This window comes from Bos indicus, chromosome 8, assembly GCF_029378745.1.
Source record: "Bos indicus isolate NIAB-ARS_2022 breed Sahiwal x Tharparkar chromosome 8, NIAB-ARS_B.indTharparkar_mat_pri_1.0, whole genome shotgun sequence".
Taxonomy (NCBI): domain Eukaryota; kingdom Metazoa; phylum Chordata; class Mammalia; order Artiodactyla; family Bovidae; genus Bos; species Bos indicus.
Window position 1 is genome coordinate 53,783,668 of NC_091767.1, and position 27,658 is coordinate 53,811,325.

Consider the following 27,658-nt stretch of genomic DNA (forward strand, 5'->3'; position numbering starts at 1 on the left):
GCAGGATGAGAGGGTCAGGGCTTCTGACTAGTTTTTAGGGACTGGTAATGCCCATCAGGTCTGTAAACAAAAAAGGGAGAATTAGCCAATTCTGAATGGCAAATCCGATTGTGTCATGGAAGCCACCAGAGGCCAAGTGACTCTGGAATGGCCTTTTGTGGGGATGGCTCTCTCCGCTCTGCCCTCATACAGCTCGCCCTGCAGTAATGGGCTGGAGCCAGGGGTTGACGAGCCTGACAGAGGCCCCGAGTAAAGCTTCCTGTGGGATTGTCCCCAGAGACTCTCATCAAGGGTGCCCTATTTACACTCGTAGATTATATTCTATGAAACAAAACACCAAAAAAGGCATATGTTGAGGGCAGTGAGGCCATCCAGGATCTGGGCGCTGCTACAAGTGGTCCTTGATACGAGGCTAGAAGGCACTGGCTCCCCCTCCCACTCCCTGGCATGCCACAGTTACTCATTCAAATCAATTATTTTATTTCAAAATTACCATGATTAAAAAGAAATTAGTGAACAATTAAAAAGACTTTGTCTGGGAGGGGGAAAAAAAAGGGCAATCCAAGACATGCTTCATTAGAATAAAGCAACTGAATAAGAAAGGCTAAGGAGGCCCGAAGGGAAACATGACTCAGGAGTGTCATGGATCCTGAATCCATGGGGGAGTGACATCTTTATAGACAATGACACACAGCCCTCTTAACTACACAGGGGCCAACTGTTCTGTGACTGGATCATCCAGGTTATTCTCCCTCTTTCTTGCCAATCTGAGGCTATTAGCTCACGTGGTGAACAGTTTGGCTACTAAGTGCTAAATAAAGGCACACACTCTCCAAGAGCTTATGGGTTTCTGGGGGACATGGAATTTGTTGAAATAAGCCCAAAGGTTTGCACAGAGTAGGCACTCAAAAAATAAAAACTTGAGCAAAAAAGTCTTAGGGAGCCTCTCTGTGCTCCTCACCCATCCAGACCATTGCCAGTCCAAGGTATGCTATAGTCTCTCCCATTATAACACTTATACTAAACTGGCCATGTACTTGCTTGTGGTCCCAGCCAGCAGTTTAGCAACCCAAGAGCAGCTTGTTATTAGTTAAATACAAAATGCTTAGCACAGTGCCTGGCACATATCTTGAATGAACTAATGAATGAAGAGGGCAGAGAATGAAGTTTATAGTAAAAAAAAAAAAGCTACATTTTTTTTTCAAATAAATTACATACAAAAGAACTGAAAGTGGAGCTTTGATTCCACAACTCAAAAATGAACCTATTAAGAGCTCACTGTGTATCCATCTAGTCTTTTTCTCATTCACCTACAATATATACATTTGGGGGGTTTTATTTTTTATTAAAAAAGATTACCCTATGCATAACAGTTTGCAATTTGCTTTTTAAAGAATACAATAATAAATATGTCACATATGACTTCCCAGATTTAGTGTATACAATTCCTCTCACTGTTTATCTCAGCTGCGTTAAATTTCAGTGACTATAGCATAATTTACCTATTTCTTTGTTGAGAGATATTTGGGTCATTTCCAAGTGTTCACTATTGTAAATAATGCTGTAGAGAAGCTCACTTTTAGCGTGTGCATGTGTCTGTGTGCACACATTTATTTGACTCTGCGCCAAGCACTGTATAAGCCAGGCCTTGGGATATAATGGTGAACAGATACCATTTTGCTCTCAGGAAGATCAGAGCTTGATGAGAAAGAAAGAATTATTTAGAGAACCACATTAACACATAAACAATCACCAAATGGAATAAATGCTCAGAAAGCAAAGGATACAATCATATGAAAGCATCTCATCAAAGAATCTAGAGGAATGGGGAGGCAGGTGGCATGTGCAAAGGCCCAGTGCAGGAGGGACCAGAGCAGAAGTACAGAAGTGACAGATGATCTGACTGGATGTCAGAGAACAGTGGTGGAGAATGGTGTCTTTGCACTCTTTGATAAGAGCTCTGGTCACACATTTTTGTAACAAATATGTACTGAGCATGTATTACATGCATGGAACTGGTTCGGCACTTCCAACTCAGCATGAACTAACAGACACGACCCCTGCCATCTCAGAGCTTTCCTTCTCGAAGAGCAAATACTGCACAGAGCAAGTGCTAGCTAAAAGAGACTATATACTTTGTTTTGTTACATGCTGCCAAACTGCTGCTCTCTTTGGGCAGGGTCCATTTGTTCACTGGGTTAGTAGACTCCTCAAAGCTATTCCTTGACTGAATCCAGTTCCTTAGAACAACAAAGTTCTTTACTAAGTCAATCAATGATCCTGGGGTCACTGGGCTGTCACGGGCCAGAGGGATTCCACATCCTGACAGAACCACATGTACAATTATGGTCAAAAAAAGATGCTTCTGACACGAAGACATTTTGCAAAAGAAGCTTAATACTCGACGAGATTTTGGGACCCCCTGGATATTTAAATCATTCATGTTATACCTGTTCTCATTTATCATGGAAAATTGAGGGATGACTGTATGGAGTCCAGCTAACCAGCAGGGCAAGCCGATAACGTCCAGGCGTGGTTAGATATAAGGTGCACGGTAATTCATGTCAGGTTCACTTTCTTTCACTAATTACCAATTACCTGCAAGAGATATTTTCCTTCATTTTCCCCAGAATTCTGACCGCTCCCCCAACCTCCTCGAGCTTTACTCACGCCCATCTTTCTGAGCAGATGATCCTACCTATCAGTTCTGATGAAACTGATTAGGACGTCTGGTAAAAGCTGCCTTCTCTGCCTCAAATTTCCCAACTTTGCCAGTTCTCTTTTCACTTCTAACAGTTTTCAAGCAATGCTTCAGGGCTTTGTTTTCTTTTATGTTCTCCATATTGTCAACAGTTGCCCTCTTTACCAGCCATCTTCCCCTGACCTATACACACCCTCAGTTCTCTTCTTACACTAAAAAAACAAACAAAATAACTTGTTTAGATCCTGCTTTTGGGTCCCCGCTCAAGCTGCCATTTCAACCCAATGCCCATCCCTTTCATCCTGGTTACGATTCGAATCACCCTGTTTCCCAGGCATTCCTCCAGTTTCTAGATACTGCCATCTGGCACACTTTCAGCCCACCTGAACTCTGAAAACATAGACTCCAGTCACCTCCTTTTTCTACCCCTGGATCTTGGTAGCCCTGTGGCAGGAAAAATCAGTCTCAGGAGTATGGAAGTTGAAGCTCCTCACAATCTGACTCCCTTCTATCTTTCAAGCTTGAACTCCCACCATAAAACCTGCCCATCCTGCTGTCTTTGTCCCTCAAGTCACACAAGCTGCCCCAGAACTGCCCTGTGCTTTCCTGTTCTGTATCTTTGCTCCTCACCTCCCCACCACTCCCATTCATCTGTTAGAATTCTCTCCATCTTTCAGCAACCACTGCAAATGTCACCTGGCAGAGCTTCCCTGGCCCCCCTCACCCATGAGAGCTCTTCTCTTCAACTTCACCCATTCCATGTCTCTCACTGAGCAGCACACTCACTCCTGTGTTCCTCACACTGCTGGCCTAGGATCCTCATCATGAATCCATCTTTTCTGCACTTTTGCAACTTCAGCCTTGTTACTTAAGCTCTTTATCGAGTTTTTATCTTTATCTTTATCGAGTCTTTATCTTTAACTGGAGTTATTAAAAATACCCACCTTTTTAGGATTAAATTTAAATTATATTTATTGTAACCCACTGGGTGAGGCAAAATGAAATCCTCTCAGAATTTCTGTATACATAAGGGAAGCTCCTTTATATCAATAACCTCAGATATGCAGATGACACCACCCTTATGGCAGAAAGGGAAGAAGAAATAAAGAGCCTCTTGATGTAAGTGAAAGAGGAGAGTAAAAAAGTTGACTTGAAACTCAACATTCAGAAAACAAAGATCATGGTATCCAGTCCCATCCCTTCATGGCAAATAGATGGGGAAACAGTGGCTGACTTTATCTGGACTCCAAAATCACTGCAGATGGTGATTGCAGCCATGAAATTAAAAGATGCTGACTCCTTGGAAGAAAAGTTATGACCAACCTAGATAGCATATTAAAAAGCAGAGACTTCACTTTGCCAAAAAAGGTCCATTTAGTCAAGGCTATGGTTTTTCCAGTGGTCATGTATGGATGTGAGAGTTGGACTATAAAGAAAGCTGAGCGCCGAAGAATTGATGCTTCTGAACTATGGTGTTGGAGAAGACTCTTGAAAGTCCCTTGAACTGAAAGGAGATCCAACCAGTCCATCCTAAAGGAAATCTGTCCTGAATATTCATTGGAAGGACTGATGTTGAAGCTGAAACTCCAATACTTTGGCCACCTGATGCGAAGAACTGATTCATTTGAAAAGACCCTGATACTGGGAAAGATTGAAGGTGGGAGGAGAAGGGGACGACAGAGGATGAGATGGTTGGATGGCATCACTGACTCAATGGGCATGAGTCTAAGTAACCTCCGGGAGTTGGTGATGGACAGGGAGGCCTGGCGTGCTGCAGTCCATGGGGTCGCAAAGAGTCAGACATGACTGAGAGACTGAACTGAACTGAACTGAAGGGAAGCTTCGCATATAGAGAAGATATGTCCAGTTTACTTTCTACTTGCTGTTATCATAATTCATTCCAAAATAATAGTTAATCTGATGAAAAATACCTTTTTCTGTTTCATCAAACATGCTAGTCAATAATATTACTTTGACTATTAGAATTAGCATCTTCCTTAATTAAAATCTCATCCTTTTTGTGGACATCCATGATTAAAAAACAAAAGTAAAAAACCTTGCTGTGCAAGATATACCTTAACAGGTTATGATAGTAACAGATAAGACACTTGGTCTGACATGGCACATCAGCTGAAATGTTTAAGTTCAAAAAAAAAAAAAAGGTAAGCAAAAATATTAAAAATAATAAAGGAAAGGAAATCTATTTTTTTTAAATCAAGAATCCACAAAATGTTATCAATGACAATGATATGTAATCATCTGAGACTTAAGAACAGGGTTTACAGAAACTAAATTAGGGTAGAAAACTGAACATGAATTTATTTTTGGATAAAACGGTAAATTTAAGTGGAGACTGTGAAATTTCACCAAGGTTTTCTGTGGTGGCCCCAGAGTGTGTACAAATCCTTCCCAATTAGTCAGCCTGGCTTCTTACCACGAGTCATGGTAACTGAGTTAACTTATTTCACAGTTCTCTTTTACTTCACTCACCAGCTCAACATGCAATCTTGGAGTTTCTGTTTTAATTATTTTGCAATTTGGCCCAGACTTCGGTATCACATACAGTTCATAACCATAAGAGGAAGTAAAATTCATAGCTGTCACCAATCTCCAGGCAGACATCATGGCCTGTTAGGTGGTGATAGAAGCAAGGCCTGGGAGGAGTGGCCAGCATCTCAGCTAGTCAGAACAAGGGCTGGAAGGTACCGCGAGCAATGTGGGTCAGAGGTCATAGGAAGGAGATCGACTCAGGGTGGTACCTCAGGCACCTATGGATGAAAGGCAGACTGGACATAAAAGATTAAGCTTTGAGGCACCCCAGGTCCCAGCCCATCCGACGAGGTTCAGTCACAGACACAAGATTAGGAAGTGAGCAAGGATGGAGCCTGATGGCTGAGGTGGCCTGACAAAGACCTGCCCCATGGAGCCAGGTGGTGTGGGTGTTATACCCATCGAGAGATGCCACATATTCACTTTGTAGCCTTGAATATTATCTTACCTCATAAAGCCTTGGTTTTCTTATTATAGAGGGAGAATACAGTAAGTAGCAGAAAGTGTGAGGAATAAAGTGGGACACCTCAAGGAAGCTCCTAAGATCTCTAGCACCTGTCTGGTATTGGACAGACAGCCAAGATAAAAGTAAAGCTCTTATTAAATGATAATTCCCTTCCCTTTCCCAAGAGGTTACCGGTGACTCTCCACTCAGCCTCTCTCTGGTTTACAGGTAGGCAAGTGACCCACTCTGTGAGACTGCAAAGGGTAAGGAAGCAAAATAATCTGACACTGGTCATTCTAGTCCAAACCCATCACTACAGGTAAATCTACCTTACTTTCAAAAGAAGAGAGAAAAAACAATGTCCAAAAGTAAATTGTCAGTTTTCAAAATGCAACTCCAGGGTTGTATGACTCTGGGGAGGCCACATGTATGCCTCTGTTCCTCACACCTAACAGCCAGGCTACATGTATTGTCCATGTTTGAGAGAAACGCAAAACCAGACCAAAACTCCTGTCGAATCATTTTAAAATTGAATGCAAAATGTAAATGTCCTTGGGTGTCCCAGGTGTTGCTAGGGGTAAAGAACCTGCCTGCCAATGTAGGAGACATAAGAGATGTGGGTTCGATCCCTGGCTAGGGAGGATCCTCTGGAGGAGGGCATGGCTACCCACTCCAGTATTCTTGTCTGGAGAATCCCATGGACAGAGGAGCCTGGCAGGGTATAGTCCATAGCGTCGCAAAGAGACGAACACAACTGAAGTGACTTAACACGCACGCATGTAAATGCCCTTACAAGGACAGTGAAGGGATGACGTTTGACTTTTCATATCTATTTGGGTAATCTGGCAAGCCAGATCATATTTGCTGATCTGAGTGAATGCAGAGCCCCCTTTCCTGCAACGGTGAACACTTGCAGTGCAGAGGCAATCAACGATAACCCTGCTCCCACTGGGACTCTCCTATCAGTCGGACTTACCTTTGCTTTTCATGGAGTCAAAAGCTGACTGTGGGGACCATAAATCATGAGTTTTCAGGACACAAAGGGATCTGGGTGATTGAGCAGATGGGAGTTCACACATCTGCTTATGTTTTTAAGAACAAGGTTCACAAAATAATTAGTCCTTGGGTCACATAATTAGCAGTATCCTGGGCTGACCCAAATTAATGTGGTTTAGGTTTTATGTTTCTTTGTTCCAGAGTGCTGACCTGCACAGTCATGTTGGAAAATGATACAAATGATTTATCTATTGTTCACAAACATGCTTGCAACAAGATCCCCAAGGAAGCCGCTAGATTCCACACAGGCTCATTTCAAAATAGAAAAATAAAGAAAGTTATACATACACAAACTGTAAGGAAATGAAATGTAAACTTAATTATAGAAGAGTCAGATCACGTCAACAGGAAAATTTCTAGTTTGCTTCTAGTATCCTATTGCTCAGCTTAGAAAACTAAACACTTTACAAAAATTTCTTTATCATAAAAAACTGCTGCATGTATTTGTTTTGTCTGTGTTTAAAAGTTAAGAATGGTCCTTATTTCAAGTACTTATTTTCTATTACCAAGAAATAAAACTCCACCAGATATTAAGGACGGTGAATCCAAAACTGCCTCATTCATTTATATGAGACTTTGACTAATACTGAGTTATCACATACATCTAAGATATTCTTAAGAGTGCCATTAAGAATTTTTATGATCTTTACTACCATTATAATAACAATACCTCAATTAAAAGTATAAAATCACTTCTGTGATTACTACCATTGTTGTTATAACCTGATTAAACTCAGAACTGAGCTATTTTTCTCAAGGCAGTCTAAGACCTGCAGGGTTCAATCTCTAGTGCTTGACCTCAGGTACCTGCATGGTAATTAAACTCCCCAGGTGATTCCAGACCTGGTTACCAACATCTAAGAACCACTGTCTCAGATTTAGGGGAAATCTTTTCAGACCCTACAGAATGAAAGGATAAAACTTCAAAACTCCTCTTTTAGAGTAAGTGTGGCTGTACTATCTTACAGCTGTCAGAAAACCAAATGAGTAAGTGCACAGGGCTTGAGGGCACAGTCTTACTCATTCTTACCTAAAAGTTGATGATACGCTTAAAGAGATTTCAAACCAAACACTTCAGGTGTGAATGCCATTCAATACCTCTTCTGTATTCAGGAAATTTCTGTGCAAATGATCCCTGAAAGAGTCCTCACAGTTGGCACAACCATACTTGTCCAGGTTAAAAGAACCAAGGGGACACTATGATGAACCACATTTGAGAATGAGCCAGCAAGGGATTAAACACAGCTTGCTGACACCAACAGAGACACTGGTTCTACATCACCACTCACTTTTTAAATGAAACAACCACTGCAAGTGATCATACCTGACATATATAGCAGCTCCAAAAACATCATGAGGTGGTAGTCTCAGTTTAATGACTTGAAAATGTCCCAACCTCTGCAATCTACAAGAAAGTCTACAGGCAAACACTTATGAAAAGAACTACAGGGACTTCCCTGGTGGTCCAAGCAGCTGGGGATAAGGGTTCAGTTCCTGGCTGGGGAACTGAGGTCCAGCATGCCACCATGCATAATCACCCCTCCCACACAAAAGAACTACACCATTAGTACTGAAAAAGGTAAAGTATTGCTTTAGTCTATTAGATTGGCAAGATTTAAAACATCAATAAAATGCAGCATTTGCAAGGATGTGGTAAATTACAGGCATGTTCAGACCCTACACTGAAACTTGGTATGATCTTTCAGGATGGCTTCCCTGGTGATGCTACTGGTAAAGAACTCACCTGCCAATGCAGGAGATGCAAGAGATGCAGGTTTAATCCCTGGGTCAGGAAGATCCCCTGGAAGAGGAAATGGCAACCCACTCCTTGCCTGGGAAATACCATTCATGCCTGGGAAATCCCATGGGCAGAGGAGCCTAGTAGGCCACAGTCCATGGGGTCACTAACAGTCAGACATGACTGAGTGACAGCATGTATGCACTTCAGGATGGCAATTCAGCAAGCTTTATCAAAACTCTTAAAAATATGTACACATTTTGACCCAGCAACTCCATTTCTAACAATTTATCCTGTAAGAATGTTCAATATGGCACAAGTGAGAAAGCAAGTCAGAAAAAAAGTATTTGTGGTGTACAGCCAATAAAAACAATTAGTATTTATATACAGGTCCACACTCCCATATCTAAAATCTGAATTCTCAAAAGTTCCAAGAACTGAAAGATATTTTTTTATGATGCATTTATAGGAAAATGTGACTTACTCCAAGAATATTAAGAGTCTTTATACCCTTAATTATAAATACTTTGGTACTGAAACATTAATGTATTTGATTACAGGGACCTATTCCATACCTTGATGGTGGTTTTACAAAATACGTATTTCTCAGGTTACCTTCCAAAAATCTAAAGAGAGAAAAATCTTTGAATTCAGAAACAATCTGGACTACAAAGTTTTGGATAAAAGATAGTGATCCTACATTTATACGTGTACAGTTGAATTTTAGTATGTCTGCCCATCATAATATTCACAGTGACTTTCCCACATGGTAATACAAGCGATCTTTCTTTCTTTGCTTTCAGATGTCATCTAAACTTTCTTTTCATGGGCTTCCCTTGTGGTTCAGCTGGTAAAGAATTCGCCTGCAATGTGGGAGACCTGGGTTCGATCCCTGGGTTGGGAAGATCCCCTGTAGAAGGCAAAGGCTATCCACTCCAGTATTCTGGTCTGGAGAATCCCATGGACTGTATAGTCCATGGGGTCGCAAAGAGCCAGACATGACTGAGTGACTTTCACTTTCACTTTCTTCCTTTGCTTTCAGATGTGAAATTTCATAATAAGCACATTTATCTTCATTCTTATAAAATTCAATGTTAGAAAAAGAGGTGGGGGAAAAATCTGGTCCTTATGAAAACACTCAATCAAATTTCTTAATTTCACATATTATAGCTCTGTTCACATAACTGTGTGTTTTGTAATTAAGAGTCAAGTGATTTTTCTGCTGAGTAAGCATTCCAATCACTTTCTTGATTTGTGATCAAGTTCACATCATGTAGCAAGACGGACTGGCAGCCCAGAAGTGCAGCAGCTGAGACCTTCCCTGGCTCCCATAAGAGATATCTCCTTGGGCAATTGTCAGAAGACAGACAGACGCCCAACAGTGCCAAATATATCACCACATGTACCACCAGACGGACAGGAAGGAGGACAAAAGAAGGGAAAATCACAAAAGGAAGAAAAACATAGGTTTTCATGTAGAAATCCTTGTCTTGACTGAAAATTAGATAATTTAAAAATTTGTTGGGTATCTTATCTCTCTCTTTCTAATGAGACTCCAAGTCCCTGAAGCAAAATACATGTCTCATATTTCCTTCAGCCCTAAGGAAATGAAAAACACTTAGTTCTTTAAAATTAACTAGCTGTTAAATGGGCTTACCTGGTGGCTTAGATGGTAAAGGATCCGCCTGCAATTCAGAAGACCGGGGTTCAATCCCTAGGTTGGGAAGGTTCCCTGAAGAAGGGCATGGCAACCCACTCCAGTATTCTTGCCTGGAGAATCCCCATGGACAGAGAAGCCTGGCAGGCTAGAGTCAGACACGACTGAGCGACTAAGCACAGCACAGCTGTGAAGCAAATAACCACGCTATTAACTGAAAATCTGTGTGTGCTCAGTCATGTCCGACTCTGCGACCCCATGGACTATAGCCCACCAACCTCCTCTGTCCATAGGATCCTCCAGGCAAGAATACTGGAGTGGGTTGCCATTTCCTACTCCATCTAAGCCACCAGGGAAGCCCCCATGAGTTATAGTCAGGAAGCAGCAGTCAGATGGATGATTATAAGAATGAAGAGCTTAAAGGCTCACAATCACACAACCAGCTTTGTTCGATTAGATTTGGTTCCTTCATTCTGCTTGGACATTTACTGCTCCTGAATGTGTATCAGGCAGAGTGCTAGGTTCTGAGACACGGCAGTGAGCAGTGCAGTCTTTTCTCCGGCCATGAGGGGCATGGTAGATGGACAGCTGCAGTGGCTGCAGAGAACTTCACTTGCTCTCTCATAAGAAATTTGTATGTGTGTGTCCTGGTACCAAAGGTGTGCATGGAGTCAAGCACAGTGCTGCCTTTTGGAAATTATTAAGCCCAACTCTAGTTTTAAAATCCAGCCCCATAAACGTACAAATGGAGATTGGAGATATACATTTTAAACACTTTTTTTATTAGTGAAATTAGAATACTACCTACATCTCACACTTCTGAGCATGTGTGCTCAGACGTGGTGCTCAAGTCTATTTGTTCGGCTGGTTGTTGGCTTTGCTGGGCAAAGGTTATTTCTCTCCCTTTTCTTTCCTGCACACCCTCTTCCACTTTCTTCACTGGACTAGCTGCCCCCTCTTACTTGCAAACACCCTGGAGTCAGGATGAGATACCTTGACCACCAGGAAAGCGTCAGTGTCCCTTGACCCCAGCAGCAACATCAACCATGAACCTCTTCTGAGTCCCCGCTGTTACTTATACTCTAGACCAGCTGTCCTAGGTTTTACCAGAGGCCAGGCCACTGCTGGAGACCACTGGTACATTTGATAATGGGGAACTCACATTTCATTGTTGTGTCATAGCCTCTTCAACATTTTCAAACATTAGCAGTTTCTCCTCACACATTCTGCGCTTTATCCAAGGGCCCATATGTTTTCCCTGTCCCAAAACTTTCTGGGAAGAATTTGACACCAACTATCCAGTGAACACTTACTATACTGATGTTACTATCCTAAAAGTTTTGTATCTATATTCTCTTAGTAATGCCCACATCGACTATAGGAAGTGGGTAACATTATCATTCTCACTTTTCAGATGAGGAAGGCATAGCTTAGAAAGTCTGTAACCTGCTGAATGTCCTTAACTGAAATCCTATGGAGGTATCAGTTCTGGGATCTTTACTCAAAGAAGCCCACTGATAATTTCACACTGCCTCTGGTGGTTGTCAGTTATTTCAAAGATAACTCTACTTTAGGCAACTTCAGTATCACCTGGGAGCTTGTGAGGAAGTAGAATCTTGAATCTTCCCAGATACACTGAAATACCATCCACATTTTAGCTAGATCTCCACTTGGTTCACATACATTGACATTTGAGAAGCACTGTTACAAGAATATAAAATTGTCATTTCCAACCTCATATTCAGTTAGGATGACCCAAAGCTGCTATTGGACTATATGGCACCTATATGCAAATTAGAAGGCATCTCATCTTCCTATAGCATTTGTCAAAAAGTGTCACTGTTCAAAGAAAAAGAACTCTTCCTTCAGGCCACCCTTCTCCCCCAAAGATGGGCACACATCACATGATATCTACACAGGCCATCAGCAAAGTATACGGTATTGGCCATTTTATGTCAATATCAAATTCTTGGCTAAATAGCACACCAACACTGCACTCAGCTTTGCTAAAGCCAAAATTCCTAAAACTCTGACAACCACTGTTAACACTACATTTTCCATTACAATATGGAATAAAAGATGAAGGTCAAGTGAAGGACAACTCAATTTACAAATATTGTAATACCCAACTTTAGTGAGAGTTTGGCTGCAGTGTAATATAACCAAATAGTGACACACTGATGCCTTTGCCATGAGTATAGCCTGAGAGTGAAGATAGGGCTAATGCCTTCGATCAGATCAGATCAGATCAGATCAGTCGCTCAGTCGTGTCCGACTCTTTGCGACCCCATGAAATGCCTTCGATACACATGAGGAAAACGATGACCTGAACAGCCAAACTCCTACCATAGAACCAATGACTTCAAGGACTGTTCACCACCTCCCAGACAGACTCGTGCCTACTACAGTTGGCACAGCCTTCTTTTTTGCTCAGAACCATTATACTTTTTACCACAGAGGATGTGTGTACATTGAACGAAGCAGATAACCCACCAACCAGTCTATAATCATACACATCTTGACAAAGTCATGGTGTCAAGTTTCTTGATATATGCCGTTAACACCAGTCCTTTCTAAGTTATTTTACATTTTTAACAACTATCACAAGACTGTAAGAAAACTGCGTAATCATCTTACAAAGTAGTGGCAGTGACAACATAAAATCAGGAAAATAAATGTGTTCGAAGTATAGGTTTACAATGAATCAGTCAAAACTAGTGATCATAGCTTTAAATGGAGCATTTCTTTTTTATCCTTTGAAAGCAAAGTGTCACATATAATGTGACACGAAACTTGTCATTATTTCCTTAGGGTACATTTCCTTGAGGATATTCATGTTTGGATACATGCATATATTCATGAAAATTACAGGAGAATGACAATGTGCTATTTAAAAGCACAACTATGTAGTATAAGTGATTTATGGTAAACAATACAAAGAAGAATAGAGTACCAGAAACAAGATTTCAGCCTTTGATATATGTGACCATGCTGCCTTTTTTGCTAAATCCTAAGCAAGTCTCACCTTAAACGTCAACAACAGCAAAAAGTAACTTCAGAGCTGAAATTATTTCTTTAGTGGTACGAGAATGAAGAGGAAAAACGCTAGCATTTCTCACTCACGCTCGTGTTTACTCGCTCAGTCGTATCTGACTCTGAGATCCCAAGGGCTATAGCCTGCCAGGCTCCTCTGCCCATGGGATTCTCCAGGCCAGAATACTGGAGTGGGTTGTCATTCCCTTCTCTAGGGAGTCTTCCTGACCAAGGGATCGAACCCAGGTTTCCTGCATTGCAGGTGGCTTCTTTACTATCTGAGCTACAGGGCAGCCCCATACTCTGACGAGATCACTTCAAACTCCATTAGGCATTCACTTTCTTTGGTTCCAACAAACAGATTCTGACTCTCTAATTGGAAATAGATGCACTGTTTTAAAATTAAAGGGGAAAGTCATGCATTACTTGGTTTAAAAGAACAAGGAAAATATTTATGTGATGCTTTGCCAGTAGTTAACTAAGAACAGCCTAATGACCAGATTCACAACTTCCTACTAAAATGTGTTAAACTATGCCACATGTATTTTATATGGTGGCTATCAGTCCCCGGACATCCAAGGTCTGAGCAGCTGAAAGGGATTTAGAGGAGACTGCTTAAACAGAGTTCTTGCATGTGTTTGGACAAGTCGGTCATGTTCCTTAGAGCACTTGCTTTTTTCCTTTTTAAAAACAGCCAAATTGGTTTATGTTGATTTTCACACAGGAAATTTTACTCAGTATTTGTTGAATGACAAAGTAAAAGATGACAGACACTGCATTGCACTGGGCAAAGGATGGTCTTTTCAATAAGTGAACTAATTATATATCCATATGAAAAAAATAAAACCTGATCCCCAACTCCACCTCACACCATATAATACAATCCATCTGAAATAGATTTTTAGATCCGGATGTAAAAAGCGAAACAACTAAGAATTTAGAAGAAAAATCTGCAGATTATCTACACAACCTTAAAATAGGCAAAGATTACTTCAAAAGGATACAAAAACACAAGTCAAAAGGGTAAAAAATATATATATATAATAAACTGGACTATATTACAGTTAAGAACTTCTTTTCACTTAAAGAACTATGAAGAAAATAAAAAGCCACAAGGTAGTGACAATATTTGAAATACATTTACTCAACTGAGATTCCTTAATGTATGGAGAACTCCTACAAAATAAGAAATCAGACAGTCCAATAGGAAAGAAAAAGGTATAAAGTATTTTTAAAAAGATAACCAAATGGCTGATAAATATATAAAAAAGTTGCTCAACATGTCTACTTATCATAGAAATACAACAATGTGACACCACTATACAGTCACCAGAATAGTAATACCAAGTGTTGCCAAGGATACAGGGCAAAGAGAACTCTCACAGATAAGAAACACATGCTTATGTTCACCAAAAGACAGGTACAGGAATGTTTATAATGGCATTATTTATAATAGCGAGAAACTCCAACAAATTTCTATGATAGGATATGTAAGCAACTGTAGTATATTCATAAAATGGAATATTATACAACTGTGCTATCTGATACAGTAGCCATTAGTCATGTGTAAAAATAAATTTAAAAGATTAAGTGAAGTAAAAATTTAGTACCTAAGTCACACTGGCCACGTTTCATGGGCTCAAATGTCACATGTGGCTAACAGCTACCATACTGTACAGCACAGACATAAACCACTTTCATAAAGTTCTATGGGGCATTGCTATTAAACACCAATGAGAATTCCACAAATGTAATGTTGGGTTAAACAAACCAGACACAAAGGAGTCTATACTGTATGCTTCCATTCATATAAAGTTCAAAAACTAACAAAACTAATCTATGTTATTAGAAGGCAGAATAGTAGTCCCCCTTGGGGGTTGGGCATATTTTGAAGAAAGCCTGAGGAGGCTTCTGAATTTCTGGTCATGTTAATCTGGATGAACAGATCTGTATGCAAATGTGTTCATATGGAAAAAACACATGAACAACACGAATGATGTGTGCACCTTTCTGTATACAAAAATTACCAAAATTAGAAAAGAAATCAGCCTCAGTCTATTGCTCAAGTCTTTCTTTGCTTCAGAGTTCTCCTCTGATGAACATGAGCTCAAGATAACTCATCCTGCATAAATGATATGGCATGCCTTGGGATTACGGATTAATTTTGGCCAAGGAAGGGGGAATTACAAAATCTCATATTCATTTTCTATTTTTATATGACTGCCATGGGTGTAAAATGAATAAGGAACTACAGTGGAACAAGGACAGAGTGAGGAAAAAATTTGGCTAGGACTTATTTGCAAGATATTAAAAGTGAAGGTATACAAAGGGATTTTGAAAGCAGATATAGGTAGTAGAGAATCCATGTTGATCAACTCCCCAACATGAGTCCTTAGAGAGAAATGAAAAAGTGGTAAATGAGCCTCAGAAAAAAAATGTGGTTGACAGATCAAGTTGGCCATGAAAAGTCTCCAGATTCCTTTACACTCTTTATCAGAAAGAAAACTCTCAAAAATTTGTAGATGCAGGAGTTGACAGTTGCCCTGTGAAAAATTACAGGCTGTCTTTGGTGGCCAGTAGCCAACGACCCAATTAAAATAACTATCACTACTAATACCCACAAAACCTGCATGTGATTTTGAACTTTGAACACTGTTAAAAAAAAAACTTAGATAGATACAAATATTATAATCACTTATGGGACTGAGTGGAGAAGGAAATGGCGACCCCCTCCAGTATTCTTGTCTAGAGAATCATGTGGACAGAGGAGCCTGGTGGGCTGCTGTCCATTAGGGTCGCACAGAGTCGGACACAACTGAAGTGACTTAGCACGCATGCATGCACTGGAGAAGGAAATGGCAACCCACTCCAGTATCCTTTCCTGGAGAATCCCAGGGACAGAGGACCCTGGTGGGCTGCCATCTATTGGGTTGCACAGAGTCAGACATGACTGAAGTGACTTGGCAGCAGCAGCAGCACAGGACTGAGATTCAAAGAAAGAAAAATCTCCATTTCACTACAGACCACTATCAAAACAAATCTGTTTTTAATTGTCTTTTTTTGTTCCCTTAAATTTTCATAGTACTTTGGAATGGACAATGTCCAAAAAAGGTAGGAGCTTTAAATTATAATAAAGTAACTTTAACAACAGTTCATCTCTTTGCTAAAGTCCTGGAATCAGAGAATCAGCATAGGAAAAAAAAAAAAAAATTTGTGTTGGAAAGCATTTGAGAGGTTGTCTAGTCCATCCCTGGTCTTATTTCAGCAAAATTGCCTTAAAGTATTTCACATGTTAAAAATACATTCTATTTTTGAACACATCCAGATAAGGAGATTTCTGTACCTCCCTTGGTATCCCATTTCAATGACTGTCACTCTGAGGAAAGTTTTCTTTAGATACCTTCTAAATCTGGTTGTACTGTTTAAATTATTTTCAGTTTGCTTTAGTCTTAATAAAGATGGAAGATGAGTAGCATTCATTCTCTCCATGATAACCAATTCATCTTATAATAGTTGACAAACTATTCTTTTTATCATTTGCAAGACACTTTCACATAGATTATCTATTAAGCCCTTCATATAATCCTATTATCATCTGTACCATAACACAGATGAGGACATTCAGGCTAAAGAGAGTAAAGAAATTCATGTGTAGGGAGGAAATGTGACAATCCCAAGGTTATGCAGTTATTCAGTGTGTGGGCCCAAGCTCAGTTACTCACTTATAAGTGTTGCTATGCCGCTAACTCCTCTACTTCCCCCACATCCTACAACAGGCTTAGTAAATGTGGAGCGCAACTGGAGAGCCTGCACTGATGGAGAATCCGTGTGTCACTGTATTTTGTAAATTGGTGGCATGATTTTTGCAGTGGTTAACTGTGATTTGTGCCAGCATCATTCCTCTTCTACTAACTGTACCCAGATTTCCCTCAGGGACTGTCAATCAAATTGCCCAGCCTAGTCCAGACAGCTAGCACAGAAGCCTGGCTGGATGAATCCAGCAAGTTTTCCCAGGAATTTGAATCCTGAGTGGGGTGACAAAGACTGAAAATGGTCAGAGTTCATGCTTCTCCCATGAGTTCCACAGACCTGTCCTGGTTTCCAGGAGTTGGTCCTTTTGCTTCTCTTCAATTCTCTGAGTGACCTCATAGGCCCATCAATTCTTTTTCTACTTAAATTAATTAAATGCTGGTGTTGGCTTCTGTTGCTTGCAAGCAAAGAACACTGACTGACAACTCTTCAGAGGGATAGATACCGAAATATACTGATTAAGGTCTGCCTTTATCATGTTCTTATCATAGAGATGACAAATATTAAATTGAAATCAGTCTCTTAGAAAATTCCCCCATGTTGAAAAATGTAGTACAGTAATTTCTTGTTCAACTGATCAAAGGCAGGCAGAAACAAGTTGGCAAATCTTCCAGAATCTTGGCTACATTTTTCTTTTGAAAAATAGCTTCTGGAAGCTTCGATTTCTCAGGGATTAGAGAAAATTCAGAAAGCTGTAAATGTGTTTAACCAGGTCCTTTCCCTATGACATGCCCTTTCTTAGAAAGGTTCTGGGAGGACAAGAGGTTCTAAGAGTAACATGTCCCCTCAATCTCTCCACCCTGGAAACTTTCTGGCTGGCTGGTCAAAGGCAGCTGCAGCCTAGGTGCCAAGAGAGCCCTGGTCATCAGGACTTTCGAGTCTAACAGTAGAAACTAAAACAGAAGAGGGCCATGTCTACCCAACATCAGCACATGGCTGAGTTCTACTCATAACTATCTTGAGTTCACTGCATGAGGACTCATCAGATTCTTTTCTCTTCCTGGGATTGGCAACGTGAGCAAAGGCCTGCCAATACTTTAAAACTGCTGTAAGAATACCTGGATTTCACAGAAATCATAAGCCAATAGTAAAGGGATACCAGAACCCACTAGCCAGAGTAATTTGTTCAGGGTACAAAAGCTCCTATAACATTCCTGGCATGCTGTGGGAGACAACAAGACGCTTCCTCATTGTGAGGTAATCGGCAATCAACTAAGAAAATAAGGCACGTGCGTGTGAAACAACAACAGGCAAAGCAGCAAGAATGCCAACTGCCAGGGACACACAGGAAGCACACACAAATCAAGGGTTCAAAACCTTGGTATCTGCCCCCTTGAGCTGTAACTCAATCTTATCTTAGCCATGTTAACAAAGACATTTTATTGAGCTGATTTCAAGGCCTCAACTAAAGAATAATCAGAAGAGCATGCCTGTGCTCAATAGGAAAGCATAAAATAATAGGGATGAAAACATCCTTTCTTTTGGAAAGTAAGAAATGACAGAGTAATCTATTTCAGTGTTGAATGCCTTGCATCCAGTGGAGTCTTAAATGGATCTTTTGATTTAACTAAACAATAAATAGTTAGTCCCTTTCAGCGTTAACTATTAACACTTGTGTTTAAGGAAAAGGCAAACTAATATTTAGAAATAAATAAACTCAAGTTCAAGTATTCAGAAGTCCTCAAACATGCTCTCTTACTTGGGCTGAGTCCAACCAGCTCACCTATAAATATTACTTGTTTGGCAAAAAACGTCCAAGAACAGGATAGTGGAAATACAACCAGGGAAGAATTAATCTATTTTTGGTAAAAGTTTTCAATTTATTACGAGCTCCCCTGGAACTGAAGATCCCTGGAGCACTCAGCAAGGGCTGTGAAGAGACTTGCAATGTCATGCCATCACCTGGGCAGAGGTTGCAGCCTGGACTCCCTCTGACCACTGTGCGAGCCCCTAACTAACCAGTAAGACTTTCCATTCAGTGAAGTAACACACAGGAGCAAAACAAATTCTAATATTTTGGCGCAACAGTCCCCTAGACTAGACCAATTTCACAGTAAAAAAAAAAAAAACAAAAAACAGTGAACAATTTCTCAGTTAAGAATGGGCCACATCATTTGTAAGCTACATTTTGCTTTACAAAATATATGAACTCAGAAGCAAGAACAAAATTAGGCTGGACAATATTGGAAAATGTTTGTTTTTATTTATGCTGCTGCCATAGACTAAAGAAGCTTTTTAATAAATCAATCAGTTATATATTTTATATCTTTAGGGTCACAAAATAATACAAATCACAAGGCATGGCCTCCAAGTAATTGCTAGTAAAATGCACACTAACCATTAAAATATTTACAAAATATTAGAGCACACTGTAACCAGAAACTTTTGTAGAAAATTCTAACCAAAACACAAATTATGATTATTATTGAGTAGCTATCATAAATAGAAGAAAATAAAATTCAAACTTCTTAGCCTGGCCAAGGCGTCAGTGTTATAGTGGTTAGCATAGCTGCCTTCCAAACTTCTCAGCCTGGATTCAAAACCTTTCAGAAGCATATTTTAAGCCTTTTGTTTATTTTGTTCTTATTTCTCCAGTTATCTTCTATAGGAATTCTGTTCAAGTTAAACTGGCCAGTTTATACATTGCATACACATCCCTTTCTCTGAACATTTACGCCAGCCATTCCTCCTCTCTAAATTGCCTCTCCCTCAGCTCTGCCCTTGTATCTTTCTGGACTGCAAATTTCTGCCTAGGCCTGGTTGACCCTCTCTGCTTCCCTGGCAGCCCACTGTATTTATTCCCTTATGCATCAACAGCTATCTATGGATCTGAATAATCACTTCAACAATGGGGCCGGGGAGGGGGGGGGCGGGGGGGTGGGGTGGGGCCGGGGGGCAGGGGGGTGGAGTGGTGTCAGGGCAGAAGAGGAGGCTTTCAGTTGTTTATGCTTACAAATGATTTACTTACTCATAAAGCAAGTATTTTTATGAACACTATTGTGTACAAGATACTATGCCAGGGTCAATGAAAAATGCCAAGATAGAACTTGCAAAGAATGCCAAGATTTACTTTCAAAGAGCCTAGAAGCTAGTCAGGAAAATAAGATTAATACCCAAATCATCACAACTAATACAAGCTAGGCAATTATCAATACTCCACTGTAGGTTCTGCTAAAGGGGGTGGGATCACTTAGTGCTACATAGGGAGCAGAGAAGAACTCCGGGACGAAGCGGCAGCTGGGTGGAAAAGCAAGGAGACAGACAACATTATTTCCTTAATAAGCTTTAATAAAGGCAAGGAGGGGCAGAGCTCAGGAAGTTAATGGAGGAAGTAAGGGGTGATACTTTAAAACTCATGTGTGTTGTAGAGAAATGGAGCAAATGTGAGACTGATTTTTGTTATGAACTGAAAGGAATTAAACATTTTAAGGAATTCAGGGGTCAGCACACTCTAATATCACTGTATTAGGTAGTATGTTAAGTAACCAAGAGACATGGGAAGATTTCATAGGCTAATTATGATCTCTGAGAAAAATTTGTATTATTACAGTAATGTTTTATGATGTTGATTCTTAACTGAATGGTATCCAACACAATAAAGCCTACTTAACTAGAAGTGATAAAAAGAGCTCAAATAACATACATTGAGCATTCTTCTATGTGTTCTATGATTAAGGCATAAATTTCACATCATCTTCTACATCTATATGACTGTACAATGTCTTCATGTGAAAATCTAACATCAAGGCAAGATCCCTTTGAAAGAGTCTTCTGGAGCACCAAGAAAAATGGTTTACAGGTATAATTAAGGAGTTGGTATTGTACTTTAATGTGTAGAAAGAAAGTGAAGTCGCTCAGTCGTGTCCGACTCTTTGTGACCCCATGGACTGTAGCCTACCAGGCTTCTCTGTTCATGGGATTCTCCAGGCAAGAATACTGGAGTGGGTTACCATTTCCTTCGCCAGGGAATCTTGCCCACCTAGGGACTGAACCAGGGTCTCCCGCATTGAAGGCAGACACTTTAACCTCTGAGCCACCAGGGACTGGCATTATGTATGTGTATATATATATATATATATATATGTATTGATAAGACATATATACACACATCAATTATACCACACATGCGATAACCAGAATTCATCAGATCACATTATCAACCAACTGTAGTCATAGGGTATTTAAAAAAAAAAAAAAATTTCTTCAACAGAATACTCACAACTGCAACAAAACAAGCACGCCACCTATTTTAGAAACCCACTACACTAAGATTTCTGACGGGGAAATGTCCTGATCCTTTTAAAGTCAGACTGCTTCCGTATCCAGACAGCTTCCTGTGATTCAGGTACCATATTTCCACGAACCTACTCAGATCTTTCCATTCTTGAGAGGAGAAGCTGGGAGGACTATTTGTGGAAGGCCTCGCTGTTATTTGTGGAGAGACTCTCACTGCCATTGGAAAATGAAGTGTGAAGGTATCAATTAGATAAGAAACAGCCAGTTCATTTTAAGGAACCACCTCCAAAAAAAGAAATGCCTGATTTGAAAATGATCTGTATATTTAGAAGCTTCTAAATAGTAAAAGAAGTGGAGGTACAGAGAACTGCTTTATTTTACCAATGATTCATGCTTGTGAGTTACATCTCAGCATATGAGTCATACTGGGCATGCAGACTTCTTGTTAGTACCCATTGATCCTGGTATATGAAAATATCCTCAAGAGCAGACTATCACGAGTACTAAGAGAATGAAAATGAATGCTTTGATTGAAGGTCCTCAAACAACTGCAGGTACAAATGTAGTGTTTTGTCAACAAAAGGTTAAGGTTTTATCAACTTGCAAGATCAGCACCTACATGTTGTAAGGAATGAAGACTGCATCCACCCTTAGACATTCTGATTGATTAACAGGAAGGGAAGACGTTTCTACAATTCTGCTTCCCTCAGACACTCCCAGCATAAACTCAAACCTGAGGACACCCTCAGATGCACCAAACTTGTTAGGGATCATGTAGTTATAATATTTGGAGGGTAAGCAATGACAGCATTTGTTTTCACCTGAAGAAAAAAATCTGGCTTTCTATTTCAATTAAGAAATAATGCTGAATATTGGGAAAGTTTGCTTGGTTTTTAAAAAGCTGAAAATTTAGATTTTTTTCCCCTAACCCTTTCTCAAGTGGTTTTAGAACTTTCCATTATTTTAACACAACTGCAGGGAAACGTGTTTGAAAGGTTACTGGAAGTGACAGATGGGCTTATTTTGAAATAAAATTAAGCCTGTGGTACTACTGAAAGGAAGTCACGAAATCCAAAATTAAACTGGACAGAATGGTCTGAAGCTGTTTTGTTCTTTGTTTAAGGAAGCACAAAGAGTGGGAGGCTGAGGCAAGGCCACCACTTCTCATTTGAATCCCCTCACTTGGGTCAATTTGTCTTGAACTGATAAAACTCTCTTCTTAATGTAACATACGCCCCCACATTTTAAACATCCATACACCTACTGTCAAATATCCAGACATGTCCTTCACTGATATCACTAAGAATACAACTCCAATCTTTTATAGCTGTGACTTTATAAAGACTTAAGGAGGAAAAAACATTTATAAACAACTGTGCTGAGCTATTAAAAACCCCATTTTAGGATGAGATGGAAAATGCCCATTTAAAAAAGACAGTGTGCATCCCAGAATGTGAAGAGACCATTCGCCCTGGGATGGCTCTGCCAGCCGTTCTCAGGAGGAGCCACGCCTACCTTATTGTGCTCGTACTTGTAGGGGATCTTGAGCGTGTCCATGGCTCTGATCATAGCCTGCATGGCCGTGAAGATGTTCTGATACACCAGCTTGGTGAAGCCCCTTTTGTCTTCATCAGAGTAGCCCGACCCATGGATGATTCTCATCTGCTTGATAAATGTACTCTTGCCACTCTCTCCTGTCCCTGCAAGAGAAACGACAGCAGCTCATCAGACCATGAGATCTGCTCACAGTCTTCCAGACAACTACACTATTAACAGGAACAGGCCTTGGATGTGGCATCCTGAGGGCCTGCTGAGAGGAGCATCACAGGAGAGCAGCATTACCAGAGGGGGAAGTGCCACCGAGGGTGAACACTCAGCAAGATGAGAGGAGTGAGACTCCAGCTCAGAGGCAGAGTTTAAAAAAATAAATAAACAACTGTCACCTTTTTGGAAGCCACTCAGCATGGAATTTTGATAGTGATTTGTAACCATGTATCTTATAAGAAACACAATGAAAGCAGCATGGTTTGAACAGAATAAACAGTTGATAAAGCTCTCTTCCCTGCAGTATGTCTGAAATGCTTTCAGCAGACTGGGATGTTTAGCCAGGATCTAGATCTGGAGATGACAATGCACTCATACAAATGCAGTTCAGACATCAGTAAGACAACATGCAGGAAAATTTCTAGACACTTTCTCTTACTTTAAAATGGGGTACATGGAGAGCACAGTATCCAGGTAAGAATCCAGATCCTTCAGGATAGCAAGTAGCAACTGTATTTATTTCTAGGGGGTTTGCTTGGCTGAGTTATGTCAAGGAATCACTCAATTCAGGAAAGATACAGGAACTCTCCTTCTTTCTGCCCACTCTTAACTATGACACAGAAATTCACTGTTACTGAATTTTTTTCTTCTGTGTTCTCATTTTCCCCTTTTTCAGTATTCCTTTTTGGTCACCATGAGCCTACAGAGAATTCATAACAAAGCTACAATGCCCATTGGGGAGGAGGAAAGACAGAAAGATGATATCATTTCACTGAATGACAACACATTTCTTCTACGGTGAATCTGAAACTATAAACCTAAAAACTTCATTTTTTAAAACGTAAGTTGTTTTGGTGGGCGTGCAACTTCATTTCTGAATATCTCTCACTCACTTTCAAATCTCCTTGAAATTTTCAAAATAATAAATGTCCTCCCCTAACGATGTGGGGAGAAAAATAAAAGTTTTTAGGATAGTAAGCAAAGCAGAATATAATAATAATAATAATACTCAAGATGATTGTAGTACCCTTGCTGCCATTTCCTATCAACAAGACATTAAAAAAAAAAAAAGGTGGAAAAGGAGAACTGAAAACTAGCAATACGACATCTGTCCTAATTTTGTTTGGTTTTTCTGGTGGTTGGATTTCATTACTATCTTTATAAACAATCATGAAAAATTCAAATAAGTATTACAGTTTTCATAGAAGCATTCTTAAACGACTACAGATGTCTTGGTAAACACAGAAGCCTCACATAATTACAAAGATGACTTCTAGCCCCATAGTCCTGTGGTCGCCAATTCTTAATCCTTTTCATATGACCTTTAATAAAGTGATCTGGAATTTCTTGAAATATTAAGTTAACACTTCCTTTATCATTTTCATATGATTTTAATAAAGTGATTCAGAATTCCTTGAAGTATAAAGTATATGAAAAACATATTCATAGCAATATGAATGCGATCAACACATTTTAACAAGATTAATGCAAGGAGTTAAAAATGAACATATAATTCCATCCATGAATACTACCGTGGGGGTGGGGTGGGGGGGTAATATCTAAAGAGAAGTATCCCCAATGGAAATAAAGCTAGGAAATTGTTTATCATTAGCAATCAACAATTTATAGGAAGAAATCAGTATCTTTACTTTTCTGAGCAATTCAAAGTATGGAAGAAAAAGATCCAAATTGCTTCTCTGTTTATTATCCTTATCCCAGATATCCCTATCCTTATCCTTGCTCTGAGGGCCCAACTAAAGACATAATCGTCAAATCAGAACCTCTGCCAGTTTCTTCCACACCAAAACCAGAAAGAAACCTTAATATGTGAGGTTACCTGACCTGCCTCTTGAGAAACCTATTTGCAGGTCAGGAAGCAACAGTTATAATTGGACATGGAACAATAGGCTGGTTCCAAATAGGAAAAGGAGTACGTCAAGGATGTATATTGTCACCCTGCTTATTTAACTTACATGCAGAGTACATCATGAGAAACGCTGGACTGGAAGAACCACAAGCTGGAATCAAGATTGCCGGGAGAAATATCAATAACCTCAGATATGCAGATGATACCACCCTTATGGCAAAAAGTGAAGAGGAACTAAAAAGCCTCTTGATGAAAGTGAGAGCAGAGTGAAAAAGTTGGCTTAAAGCTCAACATTCAGAAAACTAAGGTCATGGCATAGATCTATTTCATGGGAAATAGATGGGGAAACAGTGGAAACAGTGTCAGACTTTATTTTTTGGGGCTCCAAAATCACTGCAGATGGTGACTGCAGCCATGAAATTAAAAGACGCTTACTCCTTGGAAGGAAAGTTAGGACCAACTTAGATGGCATATTCAAAAGCAGAGACATTACTTTGCCAACAAAGGTCCGTCTAGTCAAGGCTATGGTTTTTCCAGTGGTCATGTATGGATTTGAGAGTTGGACTGTGAAGAAGGCTGAGCGCCGAAGAATTGATGCTTTTGAACTGTGGTGTTGGAGAAGACTCTTGAGAGTCCCTTGGACTGCAAAGAGATCCAACCAGTCCATTCTAAAGGAGATCAGTCCTGGGTGTTCTTTGGGAGAACTGATGCTAAAGCTGAAACTCCAATTCTTTGGCCACCTCATGCGAAGAGTTGACTAATTGGAAAAGGCTCTGATGCTGGGAGGGACTGGGGGCAGGAGACGGGGACAACAGAAGATGAGATGGCTGGATGGCATCACCAACTCAATGGACGTGAGTCTGAGTGAACTCCAGGAGTTAGTGATGGACAGGGAGGCCTGGCGTGCTGGAGTTCATGGGGTCGCAAAGAGTTGGACACGACTGAGCGACTGAACTGAACTGAACTGAACGACATGAAAAGAAAAGGAAAGAGAGTCAGGCAAGAGGCTGCTTTCTCCTAGCTGAAGGCTTTTATATACTCCCCCCACACCCAAATAAAATCAAGAAAGTAAAGAGAAGACATCTAAGCCATGCTGGCTGTTTTCAATTAAGTCATGTTGGGCAAGAGCAGTCAAAACCTGGCTGCTCTTGGGATCTACACTAAGCTCCAGGGCATCACACTAATGAAGACTCCAAATACAGGTGGAACACAGGACACATGAATGAATGGAATCGGGAAAGAGGAAAGGAGAAAAGAATCCAAAACCTAACTCCAAGGTTAAGATATTTTCCTGTTGCCCCAGACACACCCTGGGATCCTCTCTCTCCATTATATCATCTTGCTTGGTGCCCCAGGAGGCTGGCTGGGAAGGTTTCACATTAACAGCTCTCTTGGCTTAAGTCTTCTCGGGTTTAATCCATAGGAGACACCAGGAAGAGACCACAGAGCAGGAGGATGAGAAAGGGGCATCTATTTCCCCAGTTTGCTTCCTACAAGGGCCCCACAGATACGCTGTGTCCCCTTCAAGAGTCTACAGCTCCTGCCAGGTGGCCCTCTCTGGGCTCCTGTACCTGCTCCCTTGCCTTGCTGGCCCCTGGTTACTGCACTCATTAGCTCTTACTGGTTGCCTACACTGGATTAATACCTTGTAAACAGTCCCTGAACAAAACTCTGCTCAGTCACCTAGCTGGAGTGGACCATTTGTTTCCTGCTGAGACCCTGACATGTGTAAATACCCAATGGAGAGCAGGGGCAGCTTAATAAATGAACAAATAAGAAGGCAAGGGAAGGGGGGGTGCCTTTTCTTCTTCTGCTCTTTCTCTATAAATCTTATTTATAAGGTGCTCTCTTGTTTACAAAGTACTTCCTTTTTTCTAGTCGCTAATTCACTCTTTTAACACTCTTCTGGAAGCCAATCATGATGATAGAGCCCAAACTAGAATCCAGGGCTCCCAACTCATCTTCAAATGTGCTAATAAATCTAGTACTTGTCCTCCAGAGCATGTACACTTGAGCCCACCTGCCCCCCAGCAACACATACTTCAAGACTAATCTCTAATCTGACAGGGCAAATGGTGGTCTCCACTCCCTGAATATCCTGTCTCTTGTAAAGGAAACTAAAGAAATTTGTGTTCAAGGCATGTGGACACAGAAGGGGAGGGGGAGGGTGAAATGAATCAGGAGAGTAGCGCTGACACATAGACAATATCATGTGTAAATAGCTAGCTGGTGGGAAGCTGCTGTACAGCACAGGGAGTTCAGCTTGGTGCTCTGTGATGACCTAGAGAGGTGAGATGGGCAGGCAGGGAGGTTCAAGAAGGGGGAGATGCATGTATACATATATTTAACAGCTGATTCACTTCGTTGTACAGCAAAAACTAATACAATATTGTAAAGCAATTATATTCCAATAAAAAATAAAAAGAATAAATCCGTGTTCAACCCTTTAAATTCTGCCACTGTGAAATAGACTGACACTATCCTCTCAAAACTCTGAGATAGATGACTTTTCCCTCATTCCATGGAAAAGAAAAGGCCTTGGAGAGGTGAAGCGTCCGGGCAAAGATGACAAGGCTGGTAAGTGCCAGCACAAGGGCTCGAGCCCAGCCTGCACCTGCCCAGCCTGGATTTGGCGATACTTTCATAATCACGGCTGTGCAAATCCAAGATAATTAACTTCTACTGCCTGCAGTCCAAAAATGTCTCCGCGTGGTCCTGACTACATTCAACTTTCATCCATCTAACCAAATTCTGAATTTCCAAATATTACTTCAATTAATAGTATTTTGAATCTTGGTGTC

General features: G+C 40.5%; 1 protein-coding gene across 1 annotated transcript in view; it reads right to left on the bottom strand.

Annotated features, from left to right (window-relative positions):
- LOC109562978 (guanine nucleotide-binding protein G(q) subunit alpha) overlaps positions 1 to 27,658 on the bottom strand; it is a 313,817-nt gene that overhangs the window by 186,576 nt on the left and 99,583 nt on the right. Inside the window, exon 2 of the mRNA XM_019966101.2 lies at positions 22,742 to 22,926. Coding sequence (XP_019821660.1) covers positions 22,742 to 22,926 — 185 coding nt within the window. The remainder of the gene's footprint in view (positions 1 to 22,741; positions 22,927 to 27,658) is intronic.